The following is a 26,792-nucleotide window of genomic DNA, read 5'->3' as shown; positions in this document are numbered from 1 at the left end:
ATATTGCTTTCAGGAAGAAACAAAGTAGAAGGTAAAGCAGTATACTAGAAGAGATAGCCTACTTTCCCTGACTCGGGACACAGAAGAAATAAAAGTTGGAAGGCACAGAAACCAATCACGAATATTCTTGCTGATCTCTACCCCTCCTCAGACCTTGGTGTTGAGGCAAAGCAACGTACTTTGCTCAGATGAGAAAGACTGTCCTTGGAAGACCCTTACCATGTGACAGGGGCTTCTATGTGCCTCTGGGTACTTCCTTCAGTCTTGAGAAGAGAGCACAAGACTACTACTAGACTAATGATAATGGTCACTATTCAGCTAAGGTGCCTCCAAACACCAGGGAAGACGTGAATGGGAATCAAGCTGTGGCAAGCACAAATTACTCCATGGCAGGAACCTACAGGGCTCTGGAGTCACTTTCCCAACGGAGCTATCCCATTGGCTTGGGCACCATCTATGAGGTCTGGTGTTTGTAGGGATTAAGAATCTTGGAGAAGCTGCTTCAACCTGATTAAGATGCAGTGTTTTAACAGTATAGCTTCCAGCTTCCTCCCACTAAGCAGAGATGACAGGCAATGTGGTTCTGAGGAAATGTGGAGATGAGAAGGGAGCTCTATGTGAATAAATGAAGACTTAGCTGCCTGGACCAGAGAGTCCTGGAGACTGGACTGGATGATTATCACCCAGCTCCTACATAAAATTAGAGTAAAGCTTAAGAAGCAGTTAAAGCTGGGCAGTGGTGATTCACACATTTTATCCCAGCATTCAGAAGGGAAGAGGCAGGCAGATCTCTGTGAGTTCAAGGCCAATTGGTCTACAATAGCTAATTCCAGGACAGGCTCCAAAGCTACAGAGAAACCCTTTCTGGAAAAACCAAAAGAAAAAAGGAAGAAAGGAAGGAAGGAAAGAAAGAAAGAAAGAAAGAAAGAAAGAAAGAAAGAAAGAAAGGAAAAGAAAGAGAAACAGTTAAGGTAGAAGGAAATTCACCTGAGTTAAAAACAAAAAGTTTTCAGTCCAAAATGGTGAGGTATTTATATATTAAGTATAGAGTCCAAGGCAGGTTAAATTTGGCATTTCCAGAATAACTCATAGCCACACATTTCATGGTCAAGGCAGAAGACTAGATGAAGAACAAGGGATAAAAGGGAGAGAATGTTACAAGGTAGGCTCACTTCTCCCTGTCTGCAGTAGATACAATTTGGTGTTCTAAGCCTCAGCTTGAATTCCAGGTATCAATTTTTAAACACATGGGCTTTATTTTCAATAAGCTTCCATAGACTGCTGGAGGGACCCCCCCCCCCAAACTAGCACAGTCAGTCCTGCATCTCTTGCAGGATGAATTCCACAGGAATGTCACAGAATCACATAAGTGCTCGGAAAGCAGCCAAAGCAGAGCTGGCAAACTGTGCATGGCTCCAGGCACTTTACTTCAGTTTTAAGCTAGCTGTGATGGCTGACTATCAAATCTGAATTGACATGGTCCTTGTAAGTAGACATTTGTTCTTTCATTTCTGTCCCTGTAATGCATACAATCACGGCAACCCAGAATATAATTCTGATTTTTATTAGAGAATATATCTAAAATACATTATCCATTAAGTTATGATATACTCTGTATCACAACTATACCAATTTTACACCTATTTGCATCTCTAAAATTCAAGTCACTAAGTTACAACATAATTCAAATTTAAGATAACATTGCTACAAATATATAAGCATATTAAAAGTTTTTCTTTAATATAACATCTTGAAATAGTGAACATTTATATAATTTATAATCATAAAACTGTAACTATTTTACCTGATTTGCTTCAATTATCTCAGTTTGTCTCATGATATGGACTTGTAACCAGTCATTCTACTTTCCTATGTTTTAAGAATAGCATTTTAGCAAACGAGCCTGAGCAGTCATTATCCTATGGCTGTGGAGAAAGGCAAGAAGCCATTTCTGTCTTTTGCATTAGATTGCTATGAGTGACTGAGTGTGCCATAAGTCAGCTACCAACCTGCCACCACACTACCACCATGAGAGACTCCTGAGACTTCTTCACATTTGATTAATAAGCACAACAGGTGAGAGACGCAAACGTGGGATCCAAATCACCAAGGTAGATTTGTGCTCAGCTACAGAGAGGCGGCCACACTTCTATTGTTGGACGCCCGCTCCAGGACCATTTTATTTAAAGGATGCTTTGATCTTTCTGTTCTTCAGGGGTTGAGCTGGGCGCCAGTTGTCCACCATCCATTCCTCAGGTTCCCCCTCTGTGTTGAAATTCAGTCTACGGAACTGAGACATCTTAAAAGACACAAAGAAATTAAAAAAATGAAGTGTCACAATATTACGTACTTAAGTTTCATGTCTTATCTTTAAATGACACCTCCAAAGCTTGGCAGTGGTAGCATACACCGTAATCCCAGCACACAGAGGCAAGCAGCTCTCTGAGTTCACGCTAGTGAAATCCACAGAACGAGTTCCAGTACAGCCAGGGACTATACAGAGAATTTCTCTCTCTCTCTCTCTCTCTCTCTCTCTCTCTCTCTCTCTCTCTCTCTCTCTCCCTCCACACACACACACACACACACACACACACATACACACACACAAAGAAAATATAAATACAGCCTCCAATATTCACACTATCATGAATTTTGAAAGTTATATTACATGTAGATAAATGAGAGAAGTATGCTTTCATGAGAAATCGATTTATTACACAAAGCCACTGGGGTCTTTGTCCAATAAAAGTTTTTTGTCAGCTTGCTTTTCTTGTTTTCCTTTTAAAACAAGCATCAAAAGTCTGTAAATTAAAACCTCTGACATGTGAAGCAATGATAACAGTTTTAGATCCATATTGAAGTTTTGTTTTCTGCTCAGAGAAGGCAAAGCTTAGAAGGTGCTCAAGTGTGTAAAGGGAGAGGCTACCATCTCCCCGGAAAGACTGGCTCCCTGCTTGATATGTAGACACTCGGGCCGCTCTAACCCTGGAAACTGGCTCAGTTTTAGTCTCCTTTGAACCTTGTTTGGTTTCCTGACTCAAGGCAGCCACAGGCAGACTCAAATGTTTCTTGTTTCTTTTTTCTTTTCTTTTCTTTTCTTTTTTCCCTTCCCTTCCCTTCCCTTCCCTCCCCCCCCCTCTCTCTTTTTGAAAAAGGCTCTCATTGTCCAGAGCTTGCCTCCTAGTAGAGGCTGGCTAGCCTTCAGGCCCCAAGGATACATCAGTTCTCATTTCCCTAACATTGGGATTGCAGATTAACACCAATATGCTGAGCTTCTTCATGTGTTCTCTGGAGTTTGAATTCAGGTCCTGATATAAGTACTTCAGAGCCTGAATAAGCAATCTCCTCAATCCTAAAGTGATTGCATCAAGTCGGATGGATAGCACACTATGGCCCCATTCCATCACTCATGTCGTGTTCAAATATTGGTAAATTTGACTCATCATTTTAGAATCAAAGGCAAGGCAACGTATAAAAAATCTCATGGGAACACTTTCTCGTGCTAGAATATAGCTTAGAAATGAACAAGAAGTACAATGCTAGTCAGAGATGTGAACGATTTGCTGGGCATCTTTGATCTTTAGAACAGGGCAGGGAAACAGTGGGGGCTGCCTCATAGCATGTGATGCTCAAGAGGTTTTTCAGCCACCTAGGTTGTACAGAGCCAAGAAGCATAGCCAAGAGAAGGAAGTCTTGGAGGAAGAACCAGAGCTGTGCTCTGAACTGATCATGACAAGACCTCCAGATCCTGTGTTCCATGATATGTAAATATGCCCTAACTATGGAATCTCACCAAAACATGTTATTCATATTTGTAGTTTCGTACCATTTTCTACAGCAAAGGGAAAATTCATTGACTGTACTTACCGGTATTTGGCACTAAAATGTGTGCAGACAATAAAATATACCTGCTGAAGCAGCTATTGATACCAGATTCAGAGCTAACGTAAGTTGTTCTTAGTGGAGGAAAAAGAAGAACACTGTTTTTCTACACTGTATTTCAAGCACCACATCTACAATCAGAAGTGGCATTTTAACCTTTCCCTCGTGCTACTTCAGGTTGCTTGCTCAACTGTTCAACTCCCAGTTTAATTTCCAAGCTGTATACCAGCCAAGCATGCCATTGGGTGGCCCATTTTGAAATTACTCCATGCGAGTTTCTAGTTGTATATTGATTTCCTTAAGGGTTGGGTGTGAACTATTCTTAAATATAAATTAATATTCTAAAAGATAAGCCTGAAAAGAAAGTATGTTACCAGTCATAGCTGGTGCTGCCCAAAAAACTGGGTGGAATGCACTTGTATTTCCTGTGCTTACAGTTTTTAATCAGCAGATTCCAGATGGTGACATAAGAAAGTCTGGCAATGTGATCTCTCTTGCATACTGCAAGTCTGAACCCTCATGACTTCAAAAATTTTTCAAGTTTAAATTACAGTTATTCAAATAATTGTCACTTCAAAACTGACTGCAGTTGTCTTTTATATTACCAGGATCTGACCTTTTGTGATTTCTGAGAAAAGCGTGTTTTCCACTCTCAGAATATGCTGAGGAAGTCAGAGGAAACACCCATTTGTGTTTGCTTGTATGGGGGCTCACTGGTGACTTCGGGGCTGCACTGAGCAGTCAAACATCCAAATTGCTCAGGAAATGTAAGAATGAATATCTGGTGTGAGCCTCCGAAGCAAGCTGGGGTAGGGTGTTTTGAGAGATATTTTTTCTCCAAGCCAAGCTTGAGAATGGCATCTCACGTGCACAGGATTCCACTAAGCTCTTTCATCACTGAGCAGCAGCCTAGGAATTATCGCTGATATCTATGTAACCCTCAATATTAAATCTCATTTTTCAAAGCCTCTATTTCCTCCTAGCTGTCAAAAAGCAATACATTAATAAGCAGACATCTTTCTCATGTAAATCTCACAATAACCAACAATCACAGATTAAACAAACTGCTTAAGAACTGCCTGCGGTGCTGGCAATGACACCAAATCTTTACTAGCTGCCAAAGACTTCTGTGACATTAGCCACAGGGTGAAAAGTCACAGGAGGCTTATATCCCAGGTCTAACTGGGAAGGGCAGCTTTTCTGTCTCAGCTAAATGAGAATTCTCTCTAGAAAACCAACCTGCTCACTGCTGACAGTAATGGGTTCCTTGAGCACGATCCAGGTTACACATTCCAGCAGAGGCGGAGTGGTCAGAGAGCCAGGGTATGTCCAGTAGTCAAAGTTTCCAGGAAGAAGGGAGCGAGGATCAAAGTTAGTGAAGGCAGCGCTCTTCCCCTGGAAAGCCAAAGCACAGAAGAAAGTCAGCACCAGTCCACAGCTGGAGACTGTCAGCCACAGTCTCATCAGTTGTCACGGGAAGTCGTGTGTACAGAAATGCCAGGTTTAATGACAAACGAAATGAAGAGCACTAACAGAAGGCATTTCACTTAGAAACATAGATTGCCTAGTGAGATCATGACAAGTTAATTGTGCTTCATCTTGTCATCAAAACAATTAAAGTTTTCCATTGCCCTTAACTAATCATTTATGGCATTTCTTTAAAACTATATTGTTACTACTAAAATGGTAAACATACTTAGGTGGCAATATTAACAAAAATAAATGATCTCTGGCAATAAAAAAATGGTTTTTCTATATTTCAGAGCTACAATAAAGCAAAATGTCCAGATCTTGATGCAGCACTATTAAACCAGTAACTGGACGACACTGCAAACTTTCACGCTACTATTTTCCCTTTAAAGTTGTTGCTGAGATGAAGTGATATTGGAAAAAAAGAAATGAAGGGAACCAAGGACAATTAGCAATTAAGAAAGAAAATAAAACCGTGAAGAAGACAAGATCAGTCTTATCACATATGACTCGAGGGGATGTGCAAGATAGATGCAAACACTGTGTATTTTATAAGCTGGGTGCTGTTTGCAGATGGGCTTTGTGCAACCAGGCTGCCATAGGGATGGCCAATGATGGCAAGTGAATGTTGCACATAAGCAGATGTCCCAAAGCCTCAACATACCAATGCTGCAAAGAGGGTTTACACAGAATGGATGAACTCAGATCATGGAATATGAATCTCCATAGAGCAGGCTTGTCCACCCCAAATATTTCTGGATCTCCTAGATTAACATAGAGACCATAACACAGCAAGCCTCCAAAAACACTGTATGAATCACTGAATGCTTTGTTCAGATGATCTTTCTGGCCCTTTGATGTCCTCTGGGTCTTGAACATGTATGCTTCTAATAGAAAGTCAATACAAGACAAACTATTCAGCAGAATTAGAATCCATTTTTGCAGAAGGAAAAATAATATAAGGAATTATTTGCCTTCACTGAAATTTTCATCCAACCACCACATCATCAATAAAACTACTCATTCTGATCAAAAGAATATTTTAAAATCTAGAGTATTGAAAAGAGTTACCTTTGTTTTAATGGCGCTCAGGGCATCAAGAACTTTCTGAAGGCCTTGTGTAGCAGGTCCAATCTATGGAAAAGCAGAGAGTTACAAGACCTTATAAGCCAGTTGGCACTCACCAGTTTTGATTTGAGCAACACAATCATAAAATTTCTGTAGAAGGAGGAGGAAGAAGAGGAGAAAGAGAAGGAGAGGAAGAGGAGGAGGGGAAGAAGGAGGAGGAAGAGGAGGAGGAGAAGAAGGAGAAGGAAGAGAAGGGGGAGAAGGAGGAGGAAGAGGAGAGAAGAAGAAGGAGGAGGAAGAGGAGAAGGAGAGGGAGAAGAAGAAGGAGAAGAAGCAGTTATTCCTTAGACATGCCACAAGTCATTTGTGCCTTGTAAACACTGACAACATAGCATTTCAGCTGTCACTGAATCTTTAGCTTACCTCTGCTTCTGTAACTCGCTCCCCTGAACTGCCTTGCCCTATGTTCCCTATCACCTCCAACTGCTAAGCTGAATGAACTCAAAAGCTGACCTCAGTTAATGCCTTTGAAGGAACTACCCCTCCTTACACAAATTCTCCTTTTGCTCTCCCCACTCTCTCACCTTCCTATCTCTTGACTCCTATGTTTCTTTTCAATCATTAGTAACCATGTTCTCAGGGCTTAAAGGCCTCTCGCATTAGCAGTTTCTCAGGATTATATCCTGAGTATTTTTATCATCTCTTTCTGCTGTCTTTGCATGAGCATCCTTTGAATGAGCTTCATGAACTCCTGCTACAACTTCCTCCTTAGCATGGGACATAACTCTTGAATGTCCATCCCAAAGTGTTCTAGACTTCCCTTTCCAATTTGCTAGGGGCAGCTCAACTCTGAGCCCACAGTTCCTAAAATTTGCCAACATTGAGAAGCTGACCCAGAACCCCAGCACCACCCCACAGAACTTGATCTCACTTTAGCACTGTCTGTCCTACAACTAATCAAGTAGGAACCTTAGCTGACGGTTTGATTAAAGCAAATATCTTACTGGTCACACTAAGTTTATGTCTGTCTTTTCATCACATTAATATCTAACTGGTTTCTAAGTGACACACTCGAGGTGTCTTTCAGACATCCATAGGATAGAATGAAGTGGTGGAGAGAGAATTGAGCCTGGAAATACTTTAGTGCCCAAAGCATTTTCTCAGAATTTTAGTAGTATGTTCTTCCTGTTATCAATATTCTATCTAGCCAATCAAACAAAGAACTGGGCCATTAACTAACCTTCAAAAAGATACCCAAAACAGCCAGTCCATCTGGTTGCTGTGCAGCTTTCCCAAAATCACCATATTTGGTGTTCCAGTGAACCAAGTGAAGCTAAAGTCAGGAGAGAAGAACCACAGTACGTGAATCACATGATAAAAGTGAAGATTTCATCTAGTGGCTACTCTTCCCTCTCTTCTCTTTATAGCTTTATTAAAAAGAAAATGTGGATAATTTTAAGAAAAAAAAACTTGATTTACTTCTGGCTATATTTGTTATATTAATACATCACTTTAAAAACTACTCTAAGATGAGGAAATGTAGAATATCAAGAAAAGGCAGAGATTATTTCTGGATTTATAATAAAATAAACTCCGTGCTGTTCTGACAGACTTAACTGGATGGTAACAAAGCCCCTAAGAACCAATATGAAGGTCTTTTGCAAAGAGGTTGTTGACTTGGTATGTGTTAGACTTTATATAAAACTAAGTCTTGGAAATTTATGCTAAATAAGCTTTTCTCTGTGACAAAGAAATGATCTTACCTCTGCAGCGTATTTTGTTTTGTTCACAGTGTGTTCAGAGCCATGCCCATCAGATGAGCCCCAATGAAAGTGAAACTGGATCAATCTGTAGGTACCATTGAGGGGTCCTCCTTTCAGCACTGAAATGACAATACATGCATATAATGTCTCCAGATACACACACACACACACACACACACACACACACACACACACACACACTTGCCAGGAACATTGGTATGTCTCCTGTAAGCTCTCAGGCCCGAAGAGGGGAGACTTGATGGACAGTTAGCCAAAGGGCTAGTGGAATGATCTGCAAACCCAGGGGCCCATCTTCCCGTGTAGCCCAAAGATTATCCTGACAGTCCAAACACCAGATTTGTGAAAGAATTCAAAATATTATAAAATTTAACTGTGCTTATGCTAACTAACTTTGTCCCTGAAAATCTGTATCCAACCTCTGAAACTTCTTATTCTGTAAAATGTGTAGTTCAATTGTTTATTTCATTAATCATAACCTATCCATCATCTCTATGTGTATTGCAAGGTGCTTTATTTCAGAAGCTGAAATTTAAACTATAGAAACTATTTGGATTATCTATCCTGGAATTAACTTCATTTTAGTCAACAGATCATCCTAGAGGCCACAGGCTTGGATTGCGTCATTTAGAGACACTTGGCAAGTGTCTTTGGAACAAGGGTTACAATAGAAGCAAACAAACTGAAACTTTTACTTTATTTGTATGTATCTATACCCTTTAAACAATACAGTTAGATGTTTTCGGAAGTGACTCCGTTCTACGAGTCTATCTTTCTAGGATGAAAAGCATCTGCTGCTTTAGGTACATTTTATTGGCCTTGGACTATAACTCTGTAAAATAATGAACTTAAATCCACAGGGCTTTGAAAACACAAGGGCAAAGTCTGTACAATGAATATCATTTGCTTCATTTCACTTAAATACTGTAGCAAGGCCTATTCAGCCATTCAAAGGGTGAAAATGGCAGAGATATGCAGTGTGGCCTTTCCACAGCAACTATGCAACCATTGGCTGCTTACTCTTCCAATGGACAAAGAAAAATAAAGAATGAAAGCAGAAAAAAAATGAATCATAAATGGTGTTATATTACTCATGTGAAGAAACATGAACTCAAATGTACTATGTTGAAATTGTGTCCCTTGAAGCACAGAAGCGACTGTGTTTATTTATCTGATGAGCGTGGGAAGAAAGTATTGAGACCAGGCCCATATGCTATGTTTTTTCAGAAATGAAAGAATACGGTTTTCCCCTTTTTATTCTTCTCTCTTATATTACATCCTGACTGTAGTTCTCCCCTTCCACCAGTCTCTCCCCACAACTCCCCTCTCCAGATGAACTTCCCACCCAAACACTTCCCCTCCACCTCCCCTCCACCAAGATATCCAGGGATATCAACCAAATACAGCATCACAAACTACAATATGACCAGACATACACCATCACAAATACACACTTAACAATGCCATCATTTTGATGAAGCAATTTTAGTGCTAGGGAAAAAGGCTTTTTGCCCTAATTCTGCAAAGCTCGTATGCAGCAAAAGCCATGCATAATGTCATGTGCATTAGATCACTCAAGGGGCTAATCCAAGTCAATGAACCTATCTTAAGCATCAGGCATCACCAATCTCAGTGTATCTGCATTCCACCAGAGGAGAATCATACCGCCACCTCATATTTTAAAGTGAATATACTTTCCCACTATTTCTTATTCCCTCTTTTTCAGACTTTGAAATTGCATCATCTTCCATTTGTTTTAGGGAATATTTTAAACACAAATATATTTTGAGTGCATATGCACTTTTATGTTTAAAGGCTTTGTGGACACTAGAAGAAATGATTCAATGTTAAATATACCAGTGGTTTTAACACTAGACAGATATTTTACTCCACATTAAAATAAAACTTGTTGTTATGCATAATAGAAGTCCATTGTCATTAGTAAAGATTATTAAATCTTTATAATTAAATTGCTACACACAGCAACAGTTCTGGTTTCAGAAATTGTTAACATGAAGTTTAGCTGATTAATTGGAAAACATTGTCAGAATCTTACAATGTCTTTATCTTGGATAAATATAACATGTTTCCCTTTGTCTAAGAAATAAAAAATATAACACTTTGATAAAAATAATTTACACTATATTCCTAAATAAATTTATTTATTGTGACTGTGATACCCCATTTTTAAATATGCCTTGCTTGCTTTTTCTCATGCAAAAAATTTTCACCGTGGTAGAAATTACTAGCTGTATGATTATCCTCTGTAAAATCTAGGTATTTGGGGGTAAGGGGTTTCCACAGAGTTCATGCTTTCGCTATGCCACAGAAACTTGTTCCACCAGGTGGGAGGATAAAGGGTGCTTTCTATTCTGCTTTACTGTAGACTTTCAAATAGCAAATTAAATTTCAACTCTTAAAACCAGAACTTGTCCCAATTTCAACTTTTATAATCTGTTACCAGTTAAACACAGTATAAATACTATAACACTATATAATAATGTCTTCTTATGCTGAATACCTAAATTATTAAACCATATTTTTGTTAAAATAGGAGATTCTATACTGCTGAAACCAATTAGAAACCCATATAAAATAACTGAAAATTTACCATTTTTTCACTATTTTTCTTCCTAGTCACTATTGCTAATTAGGATGTATTTAAACAACAAACTAAAGACCACTGGGGTAAGTAATCTCCTTTAATCCAAATAAGTAAACATCCCAATATTGTTTACATAAACCAACATTTACTGATTTCCTGTCCAAACAAATGAAAACTTTCCACAGATAAGATGTCAACGTTAATACTTAAAATCTTTTCTCTGCAAAAACTCTGAAATTTTTTAATTCATGCTTGCAATTTTAACTACTTATTAAACTATACATACTTTTCGATTGGCAGTACCAAATAATCCTAAGACTATCTATAGTCATGCAAGCATATCTGAGAGAGGAGCTCATATTCCATTTCTGCTAAACAATAAAACATTGAGCTATCAGCTTCATTAGAGTAGCACAGTGAAAAATCAATTGTTTTAGCTTACGTTATGTAGGATTACTTAGGCTTATGCCTGACCCTTTTTAGGAGAGCATGTCACCACTACTTAGTGCGCTTAGAAAACATTGATCAGTGTTCTGAGTATTAGAGATTCCTTGGTTACTCATGATTGTTTGTGGAAGATAAATTTACAGCTCCAAAACTAAGTCCCTGCAAAGTTAAACAGAACCCAGGTACAAAGCTCCATTATGTTACCCAGACAATGGCCAGCTTCAAAGGTACACTGGGGAACAACTCAGCTTCCTTCTTTCTTCTTGAGCTAGCATAAACAAATAAACATTGTTTCTCTTTTAAAAAAGGAAGCCCTAACTGGAATGAATATGATGTGTGAGCTGACTGAAAATTCCAACGTTACTCAATATTCTTCTGTAGCTTTGCAATAAAGCAGAGTTTTAACTTATTAACGAGAGTTAATAAGTTAGCAGTGGTTAATGCTTCCACTCCTTTAGTACCAGAAAAAGCTGGCAGGAAAACATCTCAAGCAGAACTTTAAAAAGGGATTATTAGCAAATTTCCATTAATTTAAGATTATTGACTTTAAAGTAATTTTGAAAACTTTACTATGAGTTTCAGGTTAAGACCTATTAATTCCATGTGTTAAAAGAAATACCTCCAGGTAAAAAGACAGAACATCAAACTCAGCTAGTTCAGTTTTGACAGCAGGTACTAAAATCTATGTGTAAGATAACATTTAGAACATACTTCAAGGCCAGAATTCAAGATTTAATTCTATGAGGCTGCGATCTCAGGGGGCAAACAGAGTGGGTTGGGGTAAGTTACTGATGCATTTAAATGCAGAAAATTAAAAATAGCTCAACCAAGAATCATTAAAGTTAACTTTCAAAATATGAAGTAACCAAAATGAATTCATTTGAGACTTACGTGTAATATCAGCTTTTAAAAATATGGTATGTAGAATTAAACATTGACAGTGCTTATCATTTGAGTATTCATATGCACAAATATTAAAGGCCACTAGTTGAATGTTTACAGGAGAGTGGTGCTGGGAAGGACAAGCCTCAGCACATGGTTCTCTTTCTTCAGATTGTGGGCTGACTACCATTTCCTCTGCTTTTGAGAATTTAAGAATCGTTAAAAAGAAAATCGAAAGAGTATTTCTCCAGGTGCTGCATAACTTTTTAACTTATTCTGTAAGTTGATTTTCCTTTTATATCAACATTTTAATACATTCTACATTCTTGTTTAGCCAATGTCACTGAAAGAGATAGGAGACGCTGGCAAAATTACAAAGGAATCTTTCATGGATAAGGGAGAACAATTCCCTCTAATCTTCACTGACCCTTGTTTTTCTTAGACCTTTTTGCTATCTAGGGCACAAAGACACACATTCTGTTCTCTCTTTAACCCCCTGGAGTTTCCTAATTCCCTTTGCTGGAGTCTCTTAAAACAAAACCCAATCATTTATTCCTCCGAAGGAAAGGAATTTACTCTGGGAATTCTTTACTGGGGTGTCATGTGGACGCCTAAGCCTTCTTATTTTTCTCACATCATTTTTGCAAGCACCAAAGTGACAGCCCTCCCTTTTCGCAGATGTTGACAGATACCCATCTGAGAACATTGTCTTCCAAATGTCAGGATTTCCCACCTGGGGAACAAATTTAAATCAAAAAACGTATTGGTAGCCACATATCCTGTTCCCTACCCACTTCCCTGTGCTTGGGCCTGTGGGCAAGCTACTACCACAAAACCATCCCCCTTACTCTATCTTCCAAAAGCTCGGAAACCGGACTTGTGCCACCGGAACCCTCTTCTTCTCTTCAATCAACACCCCCCTCCCATCCACCCACACATTGTTTGCTTCTGCTAGGGTCTTAAACACTCCTCAGAGAATTCTTAAACCAAACAATCCATTTCAAGACCCTTGGATCTCATATCAGTTCCTTGAACAGTTTACTTTTGCATGCATTGAGGTTACCGTCAAAGCCTATTGTTTTATAGCCTTCTTTATAGCCTTCTATTTGAGACGTCTTCAGTACATTCTGGACTCTGAGGATACAAGAAAGGAATCAGACCTCAACTACCCTCATGTCCCTTATCTTAACAAGGCATGTTGTTAGTGATGTTGACAGAAAGACTCCTAGTATGGCAGACACGGGGAAGAGGCCATAGCTAGGTGTGACTTGACATAACAACAAGGCTCTGCAAGACTTCTGTCTCCCACCAGCAGGGCCCTTGTTGACCGACTGACTCAACAAAGTCCCAAGGGCTGCTCAGGACAGGCCCGACAGACAATTGTGGGCCAATCAACCACCCAGCTTTCTTTAAAATGACCAACCTTAAGTCAGGAGAGAAAAATACTTCAGAGGCTTTACAAAAAAAAAAAAAAAACTGCCTTCAAGAAGAGACTGGCTTTTTTTTTCTTTTTGGTATTCAGAATTTTCCATCTTCTTGTAGAGGGTCTTTTCTCCATGCATCTGCTGTATATGTATGCGACCTCACCCCCCAATAAGTGCACCTTTTTCAACTGTTGCTTCTCTCTGATGTATTTGAGATTTTTCTGCTGCTACTGAAACATAATATTTTAATTGCACATCATATACATGCTAGTATTTAGCAGAGGCATTACTTTCACCTGTGACAGCAATAGTAACTGTTTTCTCTATCTTTGTCCTTTTCCAAACTACCACCAAGCATAATGTATTACAGGTCCATTTCACTCAGTGACCTTCAAAGGAGAACACTCAGGAAAGTAGGACACTGGCAATTAAATCAAGACAGCTACCAAGTCTAAACGCAATCAGTCTCCTCTTTCTAAACAAAGCAAAAAAGCATTCACCAACATCCTGTCAGCAGCCCAGTTACAAATAAATTATGGTAACTGGGCTTTTCAGTAACTGCTTAAGCATAGCCAACTCACTCTGAAAACTCTTCCCTTGTGAAGCAAATTTCTGAATGAGATCCTGCTGCCTTTGTCCCAGTATGCCGGCACTGGCCAATACACAGGATGCTTACCAGGAACTTCAACATTTTAAGTCATCAGACTCATCACTTTCCATACTGCTTACTTGAAGACACCAAAGACATACTTTTCGAGGATAGACATCATCAGCTTGGGAGGATAAATGTTTTAAAAGTTGTTTAAAAGTTAAGTTAATCTTAAAAGTTTAAAATTTTCAAAAATTCCCTGGTTACGGACTTTTTATGACTTCTCGAAGGCACATTGAACAATACCCTACAGATCTCACAATCTGACAAAGTGGCAAACAGCCCCAGGATAGTTTACATAGCCTGCTTCTAGAACCTAATAAAGAAACCAGCATGACATCTTAGCTTCTAGAAACAAACTATGGTGGCAAGGGCCTCCTGTCAGTGTCCCTGCAACTTCCATTAAAATGGAAACTGACCTGAACAGTCCTGGGAGTCATCAAACTCCACGTTGAAGGAGTGGCCATTGTTGAGAATCTTCTTGGAAGTAGCTTGGTCATAGCATACACTCAGCGGCTGGAGGGCAGAGTCGTACTGGGCAGTGCTGGTGTCAATGTCAACCGGGGACTGCCGCTCCCCATTGGCAATGGGGAAGTCTTTATACCAGTGCTCTGGTCCTGAAAGTGAAAAGGCGCCATGAAGCCATCAGTGTAGGAAAGGGAACACTAGCAACTAGAAACCACGGGTAATTCTAGAGATAGTCTGCTCAGTTCCAAATTTGGAGGTGATACTCTACAGCACTGTAACATTTACAAAAACAAAATGTTCCTCAGTCTCCATATTAGTGACATGAAGCAATAATATTTCAAGCCTTCCTAAGAAAGATCTGTGTGAAAATTAGAATTCACATACATCCATTTCTTAACAGATGATGTCAGGCAAACGTTAACAATTTTAAGGTCTTTTTACCTAAATTCAGTAACTAAGACTGGGCAGAACTACTGATAGGGCTGTAGTCCACCTGAGGCTACACATCCTCTTGAGATTGGGTTTGGGATATATATTCTCCCTATGGCATTAGCAGGTCTGGATGCCTGCTGCTGTCACTCTAGCTGAGAGTACAGAGGATATAGACCAAAGCTCAGGCACAGACACCTCCTTTGAATTCTTTCTACTAGAGACCCACACACTTCAGCCGCGAGCCAGGTGCATTTTCTTTTCCCCTCAGCTGTCCTCTGGCACATAGGTCTGTGACCAGGAAAACATCTAGTTATCAACGACACTGCAAGTTGAGAAATGAATGGAGAACTCTGGAGCCAGCTCATTTAGATTCAAACGGGCTCCAGAAGATGCCTTAACAAATTGCGCTGGAAATCTTAGCTACAGGTGCGGCAGAGACTGAAGCGAAGGGGACAAGAGTTCCCCGTCTCCCCCTCCCCCTCCGTAATCTTTCTGTGACCTACAGCTAAAATATTTGTAACAACCTTCGTGTGCTTCTGCCTAGGTTGGCATAAGGTGACCAGCTGTGGTCCTTACAGGTACTGTCCTCCGGTCTTGTGTTGCGCTGTCCCTCCCGGCCCCTGCGCACGGCCAGGCTGGCTTGACACCAGATCCTCGACAGTTCTCCGAGTCGCGCCAGGGACATCCTAGCGCGGGGGCCCGGCTGGGACCCAAGCATCCAGCTGCGCTACGGGAGCTGGGTGCTAGGCAGCAGCCTAAACCGAGACCTGGAGCGCGTGGCCCAGAGCTCGCGGCCTCGCACTCACCGTTGTGCCCGCTGTATCCCCAGTGGTGGGACATGGTCGCGCCTGTGCTTGGGGCAGAACAGCAGTTGTCCTCTGTCTAGCGGTCTTGCAGTATGTGTCGCGGGTCGCACGGTCCGGCTTTTATAGGCTCCCGCCAACTTGGCGCTCTGGACGGCCCAGGGGAGGGACCGAGTGGACCTGAACAAGGGGAGGAGACCGTGGAGCTGGCTGGACGTAGGTGACAGGCGGAGGCTTGGGTAGCCGGGGGCTCCCGCTGCTTGGTCGGGGCGGGGCGCCCTCCGGCTGCTCTCCGCTTCTGCGTCCGAGCCACTCTGCGGCAACCGCGCGCTCTCCACCCCTCCCGGGAGCGTCGCTACCTCCCGGGCCGCCAGCGCCCCACAACCCCGGCACCATTGTATGCACAGTCCGCGCTAGCCGCCCACAGAGTTCGACTCCGCTTCCCAGCGTCGCCCGACCACCTGGCAGTGGCCCGCACGCGTCTGCAGAGTTTGACCTTGGGCGGGGAACGTCTTGGAGCAGCCCGGAACAGGGATACCCGAGCCGGGAGCGGGGAACCGGGGCCCCCTGCTGCCCGGCTGCGGCAAGACGACCCAGCCTTGCCACCAGGGCGCCCTCCTCCAGCTTCTCACTTGCCCGCAAATTAACACAGGACACTGAGCTTTCCAGTCGTGTGTTGATTCAACATAACCCAACACTTCTCAAAAATCGTTTTTTCTTTTGGAATCGGGTTTTAAAAAATCTTCCAAAGAGACGAGAACTTTTCCTGCCTGGCAAAGGAATTTTGGAATGCCTAAACAAACAACAAAATAATTTGATCAAAATGACTTTAAAAAAAAAAAAGGTAGCTCTCTGGCTTTCCAGGAACCTAAGGCGTTCCAGAGATACATTTCGCAGTGTTCCGTTTGGGCTTTTATATTTAAACACTTCCCTTTGGTTTCTTCCCATTCTGACTTTGAGAACGTTTTCGTAGACTTCTGAATCTATTGTGGATCTGAGGCCATAAAATTAAGCTGGATATAATTGGGGGCGAGGGTGCTAGATTTCACGTTACTTATATATTAAAATCTATGTGCAAATGCAATGGCACATTATCATGTGACTAGATTTTCAGTGTTCTTGGAATCTACATACATTTATTTCAGTCAATGCCACACAGAGATGATGTGTGCGTAGATCTCCTTGTTCTTATTTTAAGATTCAGAAAATTGTGTCTCTATATATGAGTCTTCGTGCTGATGTCAAGGGAAATTTTTGACAAAGGAGAGTCAATCACTAATTTTAGATTTCTAGGACTTTTACAGAATGTAGTTCACAGAGTGCTTCCATCTGTGACACTAGACCTGAATAATTTGCTGTGTGGCCCTGACTCATTTCCTGTGAAGTCCACTGTTCCATTACTGCCCTGCACTGAATAGGAACAGGTTTTGATCAAGTATCCCACCAATTCCGGTTGTAGCTACTGGGAATCTTCATCATCTCTGGTACTTTCTTCTTCTTCTTCTTCTTCTTCTTCTTCTTCTTCTTCTTCTTCTTCTTCTTCTTCTTCTTCTTCTTCTTCTTCTTCTTCTTCTTCTTCTTTTATTTTCAAGATAGGGTTTCTCTGTGTAACAGCCCTAGCTGTCCTGGAACTAACTCTGCAGACCAGGCTGGCCTCAAACTCACAGAGATCCTCCTGCCTCTGCCTCCCGAGTGCTGGGATTAAAGGCGTGTGCCACAACTGCCAGGTTCTGGTACTTCTTACTGGGAGCCAGGCTCCTGCTAGGGAATCTCCCTTGTCCTACTTTGGACAATCAAGACAGTCTCGGATATTGGATTTCTTATTCATTTCCCTTTCAAATTACATGATTGTTGGCATTTTCTGTCTGCTAGGTTTTCATGGCCGGAGATGGCTTTGCACAGTCACACAGATAGATCCGTCACTGTCAAGCTGACGTTCCTTCCAGGTTGTCGTCAGTCAGTGGCTTTCAGAGGTTAACACTGGGCTTTTAAAAACAAAAACAATTCTTTTGTGCTCATGTCTTTTTAGAGAGAAGAAATGTACCTCCAGGGGAAAATATATATATATATATATATATATATATATATATATATATATATATATATATATATATATATATATATATATATTATATGTATCACATGATGATCAGGATCAGGAAAACATAAAAATTACTAAAATTGTGTTTCACTTACTATACTAAAAAGTCTTTATTATGAATCTGAATAAAAATTTAAAACAAAATGAGAAAACATTTGATTTACTCCCAAATACAGATAGTTAATATATGTTACAAAGAAATACATATGATTTGATTCATGCCATAATCAAGGAAAGGAGTCAGTAATCTCATAGTTATTCATTAGAGTAATAAGGTTCTATGGAGACAGAGGGCCATTCACTTCTCAGGGCTTCTGGAGCTCTATATGTAGTCTACTCTCTAACCTAGTGTCTGTGATGCAGCAAAGTAATCTGTTACCACTGTCTATGCACCTGTTTGTAACACACCACCATAAGCCATTGAGTGCTTACTGTGAGGTGAATTCAGTTAGTGAGTGCCCATTAACCACCTGACACCTGAAGTCATCAATAAGTTATATCTTTAGAGTTCGTCCTACCCAGGGCTGTACAAAATACCATGCAACAGATGTAAAAGTAAACATCTGGGCCAAAGGGAGAGAAAGCCTCCAGCTGCCTGGAATTTCTTTGAGGGGGTGGGCGGGGGATGAAGAATGTTTGGGACAGGAACATCCATTCTAACATACACTGAGCCATGAAAGTACAAACTGTATCATACTCACTGACTAGTTTTATGTCAACTTGATAGAAGCTAGAGCCATCTGAGAAGAGGCAATCTCAACAGAGAAAATGTCTGCCTAAGATGCAACATTTACCTAGTGATTGGTGGGGAGGTGGGCTGATGGTACTGATTCTATAAGAAAACAGACTGAGCCTCTCATGGGGAACAAGCCAGTAAGCAGAACCTCTCCACGGCGTTTACATCAACTCCTGCATCCATGTCCCTTCCCTACTTGAATTCCTGTCCTCACTGCTTTTGATGATGCACTGTTATATGGAATTGAAAGTAAAATAAACCCTTTCTTCCCCAAGTTGCTTTGGATCATGGTGTTTCATCACAGTAATAGTAACCCTAGCTAAGAAATACTCTTTCTTGTTATATCCTAGGTATTAGAACCCTTTACCTAAGCTGAGCCCCAGGATAAACGTGTAGCCACTCATGTAAAACTTTTTTTTAATATTTATTTATTGATTTGTTATATATACAATAGTCTATCTGTGTATATGCCTGCAGGCCAGAAGAGGGCACCAGACCTTATTACAGATGGTTGTGAGCCACCATGTGGTTGCTGGGAATTGAACTCAGGACCTTTGGAAGAGCAGGCAATGCTCTTAACCACTGAGCCATCTCTCCAGCCCTGTAAAACTTTTTGAAAGCGTTTTGTGTTTAAGAGTACGAAGAAGCCAGAGGCAAGTGTAAGGAAGAGACTGATGCAAATTATAACTAAGATAGACAGAAGTTTGAGGTGACCCATTCCAACTCTTCATTTTACTGACAAGGGTAAGATAGGGGGTCTGTGTTCCCCTTGTCATTCCACCTTTGTGTTTCCCTTCATGACAAGTCCCTGTGGTATGGAAAGACATCTGACTCTGACTCTGGCTTCCCTTTTTTCCTGTGAGGCTCCTGGCTTTCTTCTTCAGGAATGAGAGACAGGCTTATGGGTTTGTACTGGGTCTCTGAGCCTTTTCCACTGTATAAACCTGCCTGATCTGCTCCACTCCCCAAGCCTCTGTGTTTATATGTGGAATGTATTCAGCACTGTTAATACAGGGCTGTTGAGTGATAAGCTTCATTTATGTAGCTTAGCTAAGGCTTCCTGTGTTATTTAGCTTCTCTGTTAGGTTCCATTTTATTGTAGAGGAGAAGCATGGATTAACAAAATTAAAATCAGACTTTCCATGTGAGCTAGGTCCACCCCTGGACTCCACCATAGCCCTGAGCTAAAGGTATGCAAGTTATGCAATCCCTTTCAGCTTGTCCTGCTCCATTTGTAAAATAATGAGAGAGAATTCTGGCCATAGAATAGCCAGATATAAGATAAAGGGTCTGGAAGATTTTAAAAGCCTGACATGGTTTTATTCCTGAATTAATAATATAATGATGATTATAATATTTTCCACTAAAAATAATAGATTGCCTTTTCTATGTTATTAACTTGTGTGGAAAAGAGAATTTAAATAACATGCTTAAAATTTGATTTCTTAAAATAATTTGTTAAAACTATTCATTTACCAATATAGTTCTGAAAAATAACTTACTAAAAGTACTTATCTACCAATACAGTATTAAATTCTTCACAACAGTCTAAGTTGCAGCCAGAGACACTGGATGACAGAGATAAGCTTCTTGACCCCAGGTCACTGAGCTAGCAAGCAACAGAGCCAGGTGTGAAACAAACTGGTAACTCCAGTTTGAACCCTCAGCCACCTGTCCTTTGGCCTCCTAAGAGCCAATGCATTCCTCTTTGTCAAGGACTCTGCTCCATGGTAGTGGAATAACAATGTGTTAAGATTGTGTGTGCAGCCCTACTCTGGAAAGCCAAGTTATGTCAACATGCCAAGCACTTCTCGAACATCCTGCCAAAGTCCTTCTGAGTACAGCATGGGGGAGAGATAACACAAACTTTATATCTACAAACAGTTGAATTCAACTGCTCTTAGCCAGATGTTTTCTAGATTTTAAAAAAGTGTAATGCCTACATTTCTAAGTTTCAAAGACATTTAAAAATGTTTTTGCTTTTCATAAAAACTGGTAATATTTAATTTCTATGAGAACAAAATTCATCCAGAGTAGTCAATGAGTTCAAGTACATTAACAACTTTCCATTTTAAGCAGAAGTGAGTTGAAATACTAAATGAAAAAATTATGCTCAAGCATGTGAATAACACCTTTTTAATATCAGGTGTTTCAGCGCAGCTGCCTCATTCACCATCACAATATTCTAATAAATAAAAGCCCACCTGTCATTAGGACATCGGTTCTTAACTGATTTACCCTACAGGGGACATTGATGATCTCTGGAGAGACTTCTAGCTTTCCTTGCTTGGGAGACATGAGTGGTGTGTGGCTGGCATCCAATGGACAAAGGTCAAGGGTTGCCACAGTTCAACCCCTAATGCCACCTATCTAGAGAATTTTCTTTACCCACAGCTTCATTAGCTTCAGTTATCCACGGTCAGTCAGATAAAGGAAATAGTAAATGGTAGATTCCAGAAACAAACTATTTATAAAACTTTTATCATTTACCATTCTCATGAAATCTAACAATATTCTGACTGATCTCACCAAGATATGCTACAAACACTACCTGCCAATAACAATTTATCAGGTATCTTGGTTATCAGATTGACCACCCAGGTATCTGAGAATTTTTTTTTCAAGCAACACCTGTTTTACTTCATCATGACTCAAAGCACAAAAGTAGTAACCAGAGTACAAAACTTGGGAAGACAAATTAATACTAGAACTGTGCACCAAAACAGCAGAGCATCTGGGGATAAGAATTGTTGTTCCTTTGCAAGACTACAGCTCCCAGCGTTCCGCTGGACTCCAGCGCACGTGAGCGCTGGACACATTTCCCAGAAGCCTTTGCATTCCCCGTTAAAAGCAAAGGCCGCCACGAGTTCTCTTTCTTCTTCCCCGCCTTCCCCTTGTGGCCGCACACCTTTACCTGCCCGTTGCCCCTCCCCCATTAAAGTGCACCCACGTGGGACCGCCGCGTGTCTGTGTCTTTTTCCTCGCGTAAGGTCTTTACCCTCTAACCCGCAGCCAGCCAGGAATTAAGAACAACAAGAATGATCTATCTATTTCCTCACATATGAGAAAACCCACTGTTCTGGGCCATGAAATTCTGACATAAGACTGTCTACATGGTAAAGAACTGTGGTAGAGCTCAAGAGCAGAGTGCTGGCCTAGTATGAGCAAAATCATGGCTTCATTTTCACATACACCCACAGAGAGAGAGAGAGAGACAGAGAGAGAGAGAGAGAGAATCGGGAAAACAATTATTTGTATTTGTAATTGTTTTTGTTTACTGGATTGAGTAAGAAAGAATAGGATCCTACCACTGCACCTTGGGAAATCGTCAGTTTATGGTGCTTGAATGCACACCTGTGCTGTGCAGATCCTAACAGTTCATTAGGTGAGGATTAGCTTCACTGCATGAATAAACACCTATAAGTCACCGCTCTGTTTGGGGGATTCTGACTCCCTCTTACTAACAAGAGCAAGCTAGCGCTTTCCATGCGGGGATAAGGGCGTGAGGATGACATGATTTCTCTTGCTTACGGGAAGGAGGCCAGAGTCACTAGCCCTGCTCACTAGGGGCAGACAGATGCACAGCCCTGTAACATGTATGAGTGGGCTTCAGCAAATGGAATGGCCCCATTTTTAACTGTGGCTTTCTTGCTTTGTGCTTATCTAAGTTTGTTCAGAAGCAGAAAAATGTATTTTATTCACATGCAAAATAAGTTGTTTTAAAAGTTTTGTACTATTCAAAATTAGGATTCAGGAAAATAGAAAGCATAATCAAAGAAAATGCTTCTGACTTTGAACTCTGACAGCATTTGCTTTGAGCACCTTTGCTTCATACCACACTTCATACAAAATTTTCAAAATTAAACGGTGTAGTCTTCAATAGCATTTCTCTGCCCTGTCTCTCTCTTTCCCCCATCTCTACAGTGGCTGAAATATGAATACACACATTTTAATGAATAACTGAATGTTATTTCAGTGGACAGAGGAAACATAGTAAATGTCACCTGACCCCTAAAGATGAAATGAAAAATGTGTTCTCTCTCTCTTCTATGTCCCTTTTTACTCTCTTCCTCTGTCCATCCCTCTTATTTCTACCTTTTATTCTTTACTTCTTCTTTTCTCCTCAACAACAGGCTTCCTTTTAGTCTTTCTTTCTTTCTTTCTTTCTTTCTTTCTTTCTTTCTTTCTTTCTTTCTTTCTTTCTTCTTTCTTTCTTTTTTGCATTGCCTGATCAAACTGAAAGGGTCATATCCCATTCAAACTCGACCCACCAAGTGCTGGCGCTGGACTATGCTTCCCTTCTCCCACCATGGAAGGATTATTGCTCTGTTTTCCTACTATTCCCTCTCAGGTGCCCACGTAGTAAGCCTGTAAATGAAATAGCAGATTAGCAGAGTGAGAAAGAACAGGGTGCACAGAGAGGCTGAAGGCCACAGCCGCTCTAGCTAGTAAAAGGCTCTACCCCAGTTCTACCCACAACTCCATGCATTTCAGAGCTGTTCATGATATGTCTGCTACCCATGGCAGGAAGAAAACAGAAGAACTTGTATTTATGATTAAATGTCTACTTTTATCCTAAAACGGATACTAAAACTAAAGTATCTGTTATATAATTATACAGCAGCTATATAAGTTATATATGCACATATATCATTTTTTAAAAAGTCCAATTTGGGGATCATGTGCCTCAGGGCTCATATCACCCAAAGTAAGCTGGATGGGATCCCAGGCCTGCTGACCCAGAACCATGTTTTGCAGGCCACCTGTCCCGGGCCCTGCTATCTAAGCATCCTTTCCAGTGGTGCTGATATCTCTACTCAACACTCCCTGGTTTTGTGGCCATGCCCATGCCTGATAAGTTTTCCTTCTGGTGGCCACAGCCCAAATCAGCCTTTCTCTCAAGCAATGCTTAGCAGCTGCCCTTCTCTTCTTATTCTTTTCTCCTTCTTGCATCCAGGTTGTTTATTGACCTTCTTTGATCTCTTATATTCTTTTCACACAAACATATTTGAAAAGCATGAAGTAATTCTGAAAAGAGGATTTTACAAAGCCACTTGTGTATATATATTTTAAGCACATGTCTAAGACTGAAAGCTTTTTCTATATTCAGTTCACGGCAGTACTTCTAGTAACATCCCTTCCTTTCTGAGCCTGTGGTTATTCCCTACTCCTCAGGAACTCTTCCTCCCTATCTATGTTCTCTATCAGTTAGGCTGCTGAGGACATGAGGCTCAGCATACCTCACAATCTTGACAACAGGCCCTTTATAGAGAAAACAAAGGGGAGAAATTAGACATTCTTTAATGAAATGTCATTAAAATATTCCTTTAAAAGAAAAGGATTTATAACAGGGAACTAGAAATTTACAAGTCAACTTCTGAGCTAAGATATAAAAAACCATCTAATCTCCCCACACCAAAGCAATTCTGTTTTCTCTTAATTCATTGTCTGGGGGTCAAATTTTGGATTTTTTCTGAAAATATTCTCAGCTATATTAAAAAGTACTAAGATCGGCCTCATGGTATAGATCTATCATCTTAACCACCAGACAGGCTGAGGAGGAAAAATTACAAGTTTAAGGTCAGACTTGGAAATTTAATGCAGCTCTGTTTTAAAATTTAAAACAACAGCAACAATAATAACAATAACAATAAAAAGGTCCAGGATGTAGTCATGGGAGAGTGCATGCTTGATGCCCAGCATCACATACACACAGCAGAAAGGTACTGAGTAGTAATTGGTAGTACTATCGGGAGGATTTGCGTCTCTTCTGCACGTGGAGGAGGCCATTTCCTTGAACTTACTGTCTTCCTGGAGTGGATGAGTTAGAAGTGCTTACTGAATCTTCACATGCATTCTATTCTCTGATATTTGACCATGAGGCAAGGATTAGGCCTAAGAAAAGGACTCTTTACTATGTCTGTGGAATTGTTTTACCCATCCTCCCGCAAAACTGGATACTACTGGGGAACCAAAGACACTGAGAAAATTAAGAAAAACTTCTAGGAGAAAGAGATTGGGAAAACACAAGCAGCAGGATGATGGTGCAAATGAGAGCTCCTGGAACCGAATCCCACAGGCGCTCTGCCAGCCCCTCGCTCCATTTGCACAGAGCAGTGCAGCTGCTAAAAGAGATAAGTATCCTGTGTAGAATTTTCTCTCCTATCCTCTAACACACATCTCTTCTTTACTGAATTCAGTTATAAATTTACAAATAACAAATATTTGGATATATGTAAAATAGCTTTTCTCATGCATTCTTTTCATAACTTGGATTCTACAATTTTCCAAAACCTCTTCGAGATGTCTCTAACTTTCAAAGTGTGAGGGAATAACTCCTGCCAGAATGCTGTGACAAAGACAAGTGCAAATCTTATTTCACCATCCATTCATTCCCTTATCCTTTAACAAATAATTTTGAGTTCTACGAGGTCCCTGGTTATAAGTGAGGTCATCAGTCCTGAGTGCAACACAACAGATCAAGTCCTTACTGCCATAAAACCTTTTTGTCTGTTCCTGTTATTCACAAAACTCATACTAACTCATACCAAACTTCATTTCACATAGAAATTTTAAATACATTAGCTCTTCCTAAATTAACATGTAGAGCAAGAACTTGAGTCCCTATATATTCAGGGAACTGCATACAGCCTTTCTCTCATCTCTGCTCCACACTGGGCCCTGCTCTCACATCTGCTCTGCTTGGCTCATCGCCCTTTCCAGTCTCTCTGGGATTCTTGCTCCATCCAGGCAATGCCCCTGGTGACCTGAGGCTCTGCTCTACTCTGCTCACAGAGAGGCTGAAGTATGACTTCTGTGAGCCTTGTACTTTCTGGCACTTCCATTTGCATTATGCTTCCATGAGAATCAGGAGGTCTTTAGGGAACGACTTCCCCTTAAACAAATGTGTTTGAAACCATCCAAATTTCAAATGAGCACATGAATGCAATAGAAATTTACAGGCAAGTTGGAACAGAGAGAAATGTTCACTTAATGGAAAAATATTCTCCCTGAGGTTTCAGGCTCTTCTACCTGGGGCTCATTCAAGTGCAAGGGAGAACTCGGTTCCCTGTTTACTGTAGAGCAGCTTCTCAACTGGCTAAAATTAGCTTTTAGATTACTGGGCTTGTGCCACTGCAGTGCACTCTGTCCCCTGGGGCTGTGCTGTTACACTCCCTCTTACTCTTGCTGATCACCTGTGACTATCTCCCTGGCTGAGCTGTCACAGGTTGTACCTGCTAAACACCCTCACATCAGCAGAAGACGGATCATTAGCACTGCCTAATCCCTTGATCCTGGATGTTATGCTAAGACTGCCTGACTTTATTTTCTTCCATTGGAGTTGAAAGCCCTCAGCATCATAAATGCTTCTCCCTGGTGTAACTTGCACATCATATTTTGTCTTCTCACTTTGAGACATGCCCAGGCACACTCAAATTAATCACTGCAGGACATTTCCCACCATCAGTATTAAGATGGCTTTTCCACCTCATTCAGCACTGCAGGAGACCCTGTTCATGACATTTGAAAAGCCAATGTCCAACAGAAGTGAGCATTATAATTCTCTGGCCTCTGTTCTGTGTTTGATTTTCTGGATGTCTTGCTAATCATGTGCCTCCTCCAGGAAGAAAAGAACTCCTGAGGCAGAAACATTCCCAGGAAAAATAATTTAGTCTTCCTCCAAACCACTTCTTCAGGAGATGTGTTGGTTCAGTGTGACCACACCTTGGTTTCTCTTCTGGTACCTGAGTTATTAAATAGTATCACTGGGCCAGCAAGATGGCTCTGCAGGGAAAGTCTCCTGCTGCTAAGCTTAAAGAACTGAGTTTGTTCCTCCAAGATCCATATGGTAGAAAGAAAGAATTCACTTCCAAAAGTTATCCTCTATCATTCACAGGAACACTGTGACACATGCACAAGCACACACGCACAATTGCACACACACACACACACACACACACACACACACTATATAACTAGCTACCTACCTAAATGAATGCATACACAAGCATAAATACATACACAGATAAATTTAATAGAAAGT

At 40.8% G+C, this 26,792-nt stretch overlaps 1 protein-coding gene across 1 annotated transcript; it reads right to left on the bottom strand.

Moving 5' to 3' along the window:
- Nucleotides 1-1,548: 1,548 nt before the first annotated feature.
- Nucleotides 1,549-16,397, bottom strand: Ca2 (carbonic anhydrase 2). Its single transcript, XM_075971560.1, has 7 exons — nucleotides 15,915-16,397; nucleotides 14,628-14,825; nucleotides 8,184-8,302; nucleotides 7,661-7,753; nucleotides 6,424-6,486; nucleotides 5,122-5,277; nucleotides 1,549-2,299 (listed from the first exon to the last, which is right to left on the bottom strand). Exons 1-7 carry the CDS (start codon nucleotides 15,946-15,948, stop codon nucleotides 2,180-2,182), a joined length of 783 nt encoding a protein of 260 aa, XP_075827675.1. The 5' UTR covers nucleotides 15,949-16,397; the 3' UTR covers nucleotides 1,549-2,179.
- Between the last annotated feature and the right edge of the window lie 10,395 nt (nucleotides 16,398-26,792).

This window comes from Microtus pennsylvanicus, chromosome 5, assembly GCF_037038515.1.
Source record: "Microtus pennsylvanicus isolate mMicPen1 chromosome 5, mMicPen1.hap1, whole genome shotgun sequence".
In the NCBI taxonomy this organism is placed as follows: domain Eukaryota; kingdom Metazoa; phylum Chordata; class Mammalia; order Rodentia; family Cricetidae; genus Microtus; species Microtus pennsylvanicus.
Note: the sequence above shows the minus strand (reverse complement) of the source record. Positions and strands in the feature narration are given on the sequence as shown.

Excerpts from the sequence above, each read along its gene's own strand:
- Ca2 (XM_075971560.1), bottom strand. The coding sequence starts at position 15,948 with ATGTCCCACCACTGGGGATACAGCGGGCACAACG. Across the intron at positions 14,826-15,914 it reads GGGATACAGCGGGCACAACG|GACCAGAGCACTGGTATAAA; the intron begins GTGAGTGCGAGG and ends TTTCACTTTCAG. Across the intron at positions 5,278-6,423 it reads TGAGCGCCATTAAAACAAAG|GGGAAGAGCGCTGCCTTCAC; the intron begins GTAACTCTTTTC and ends TTGGCTTTCCAG.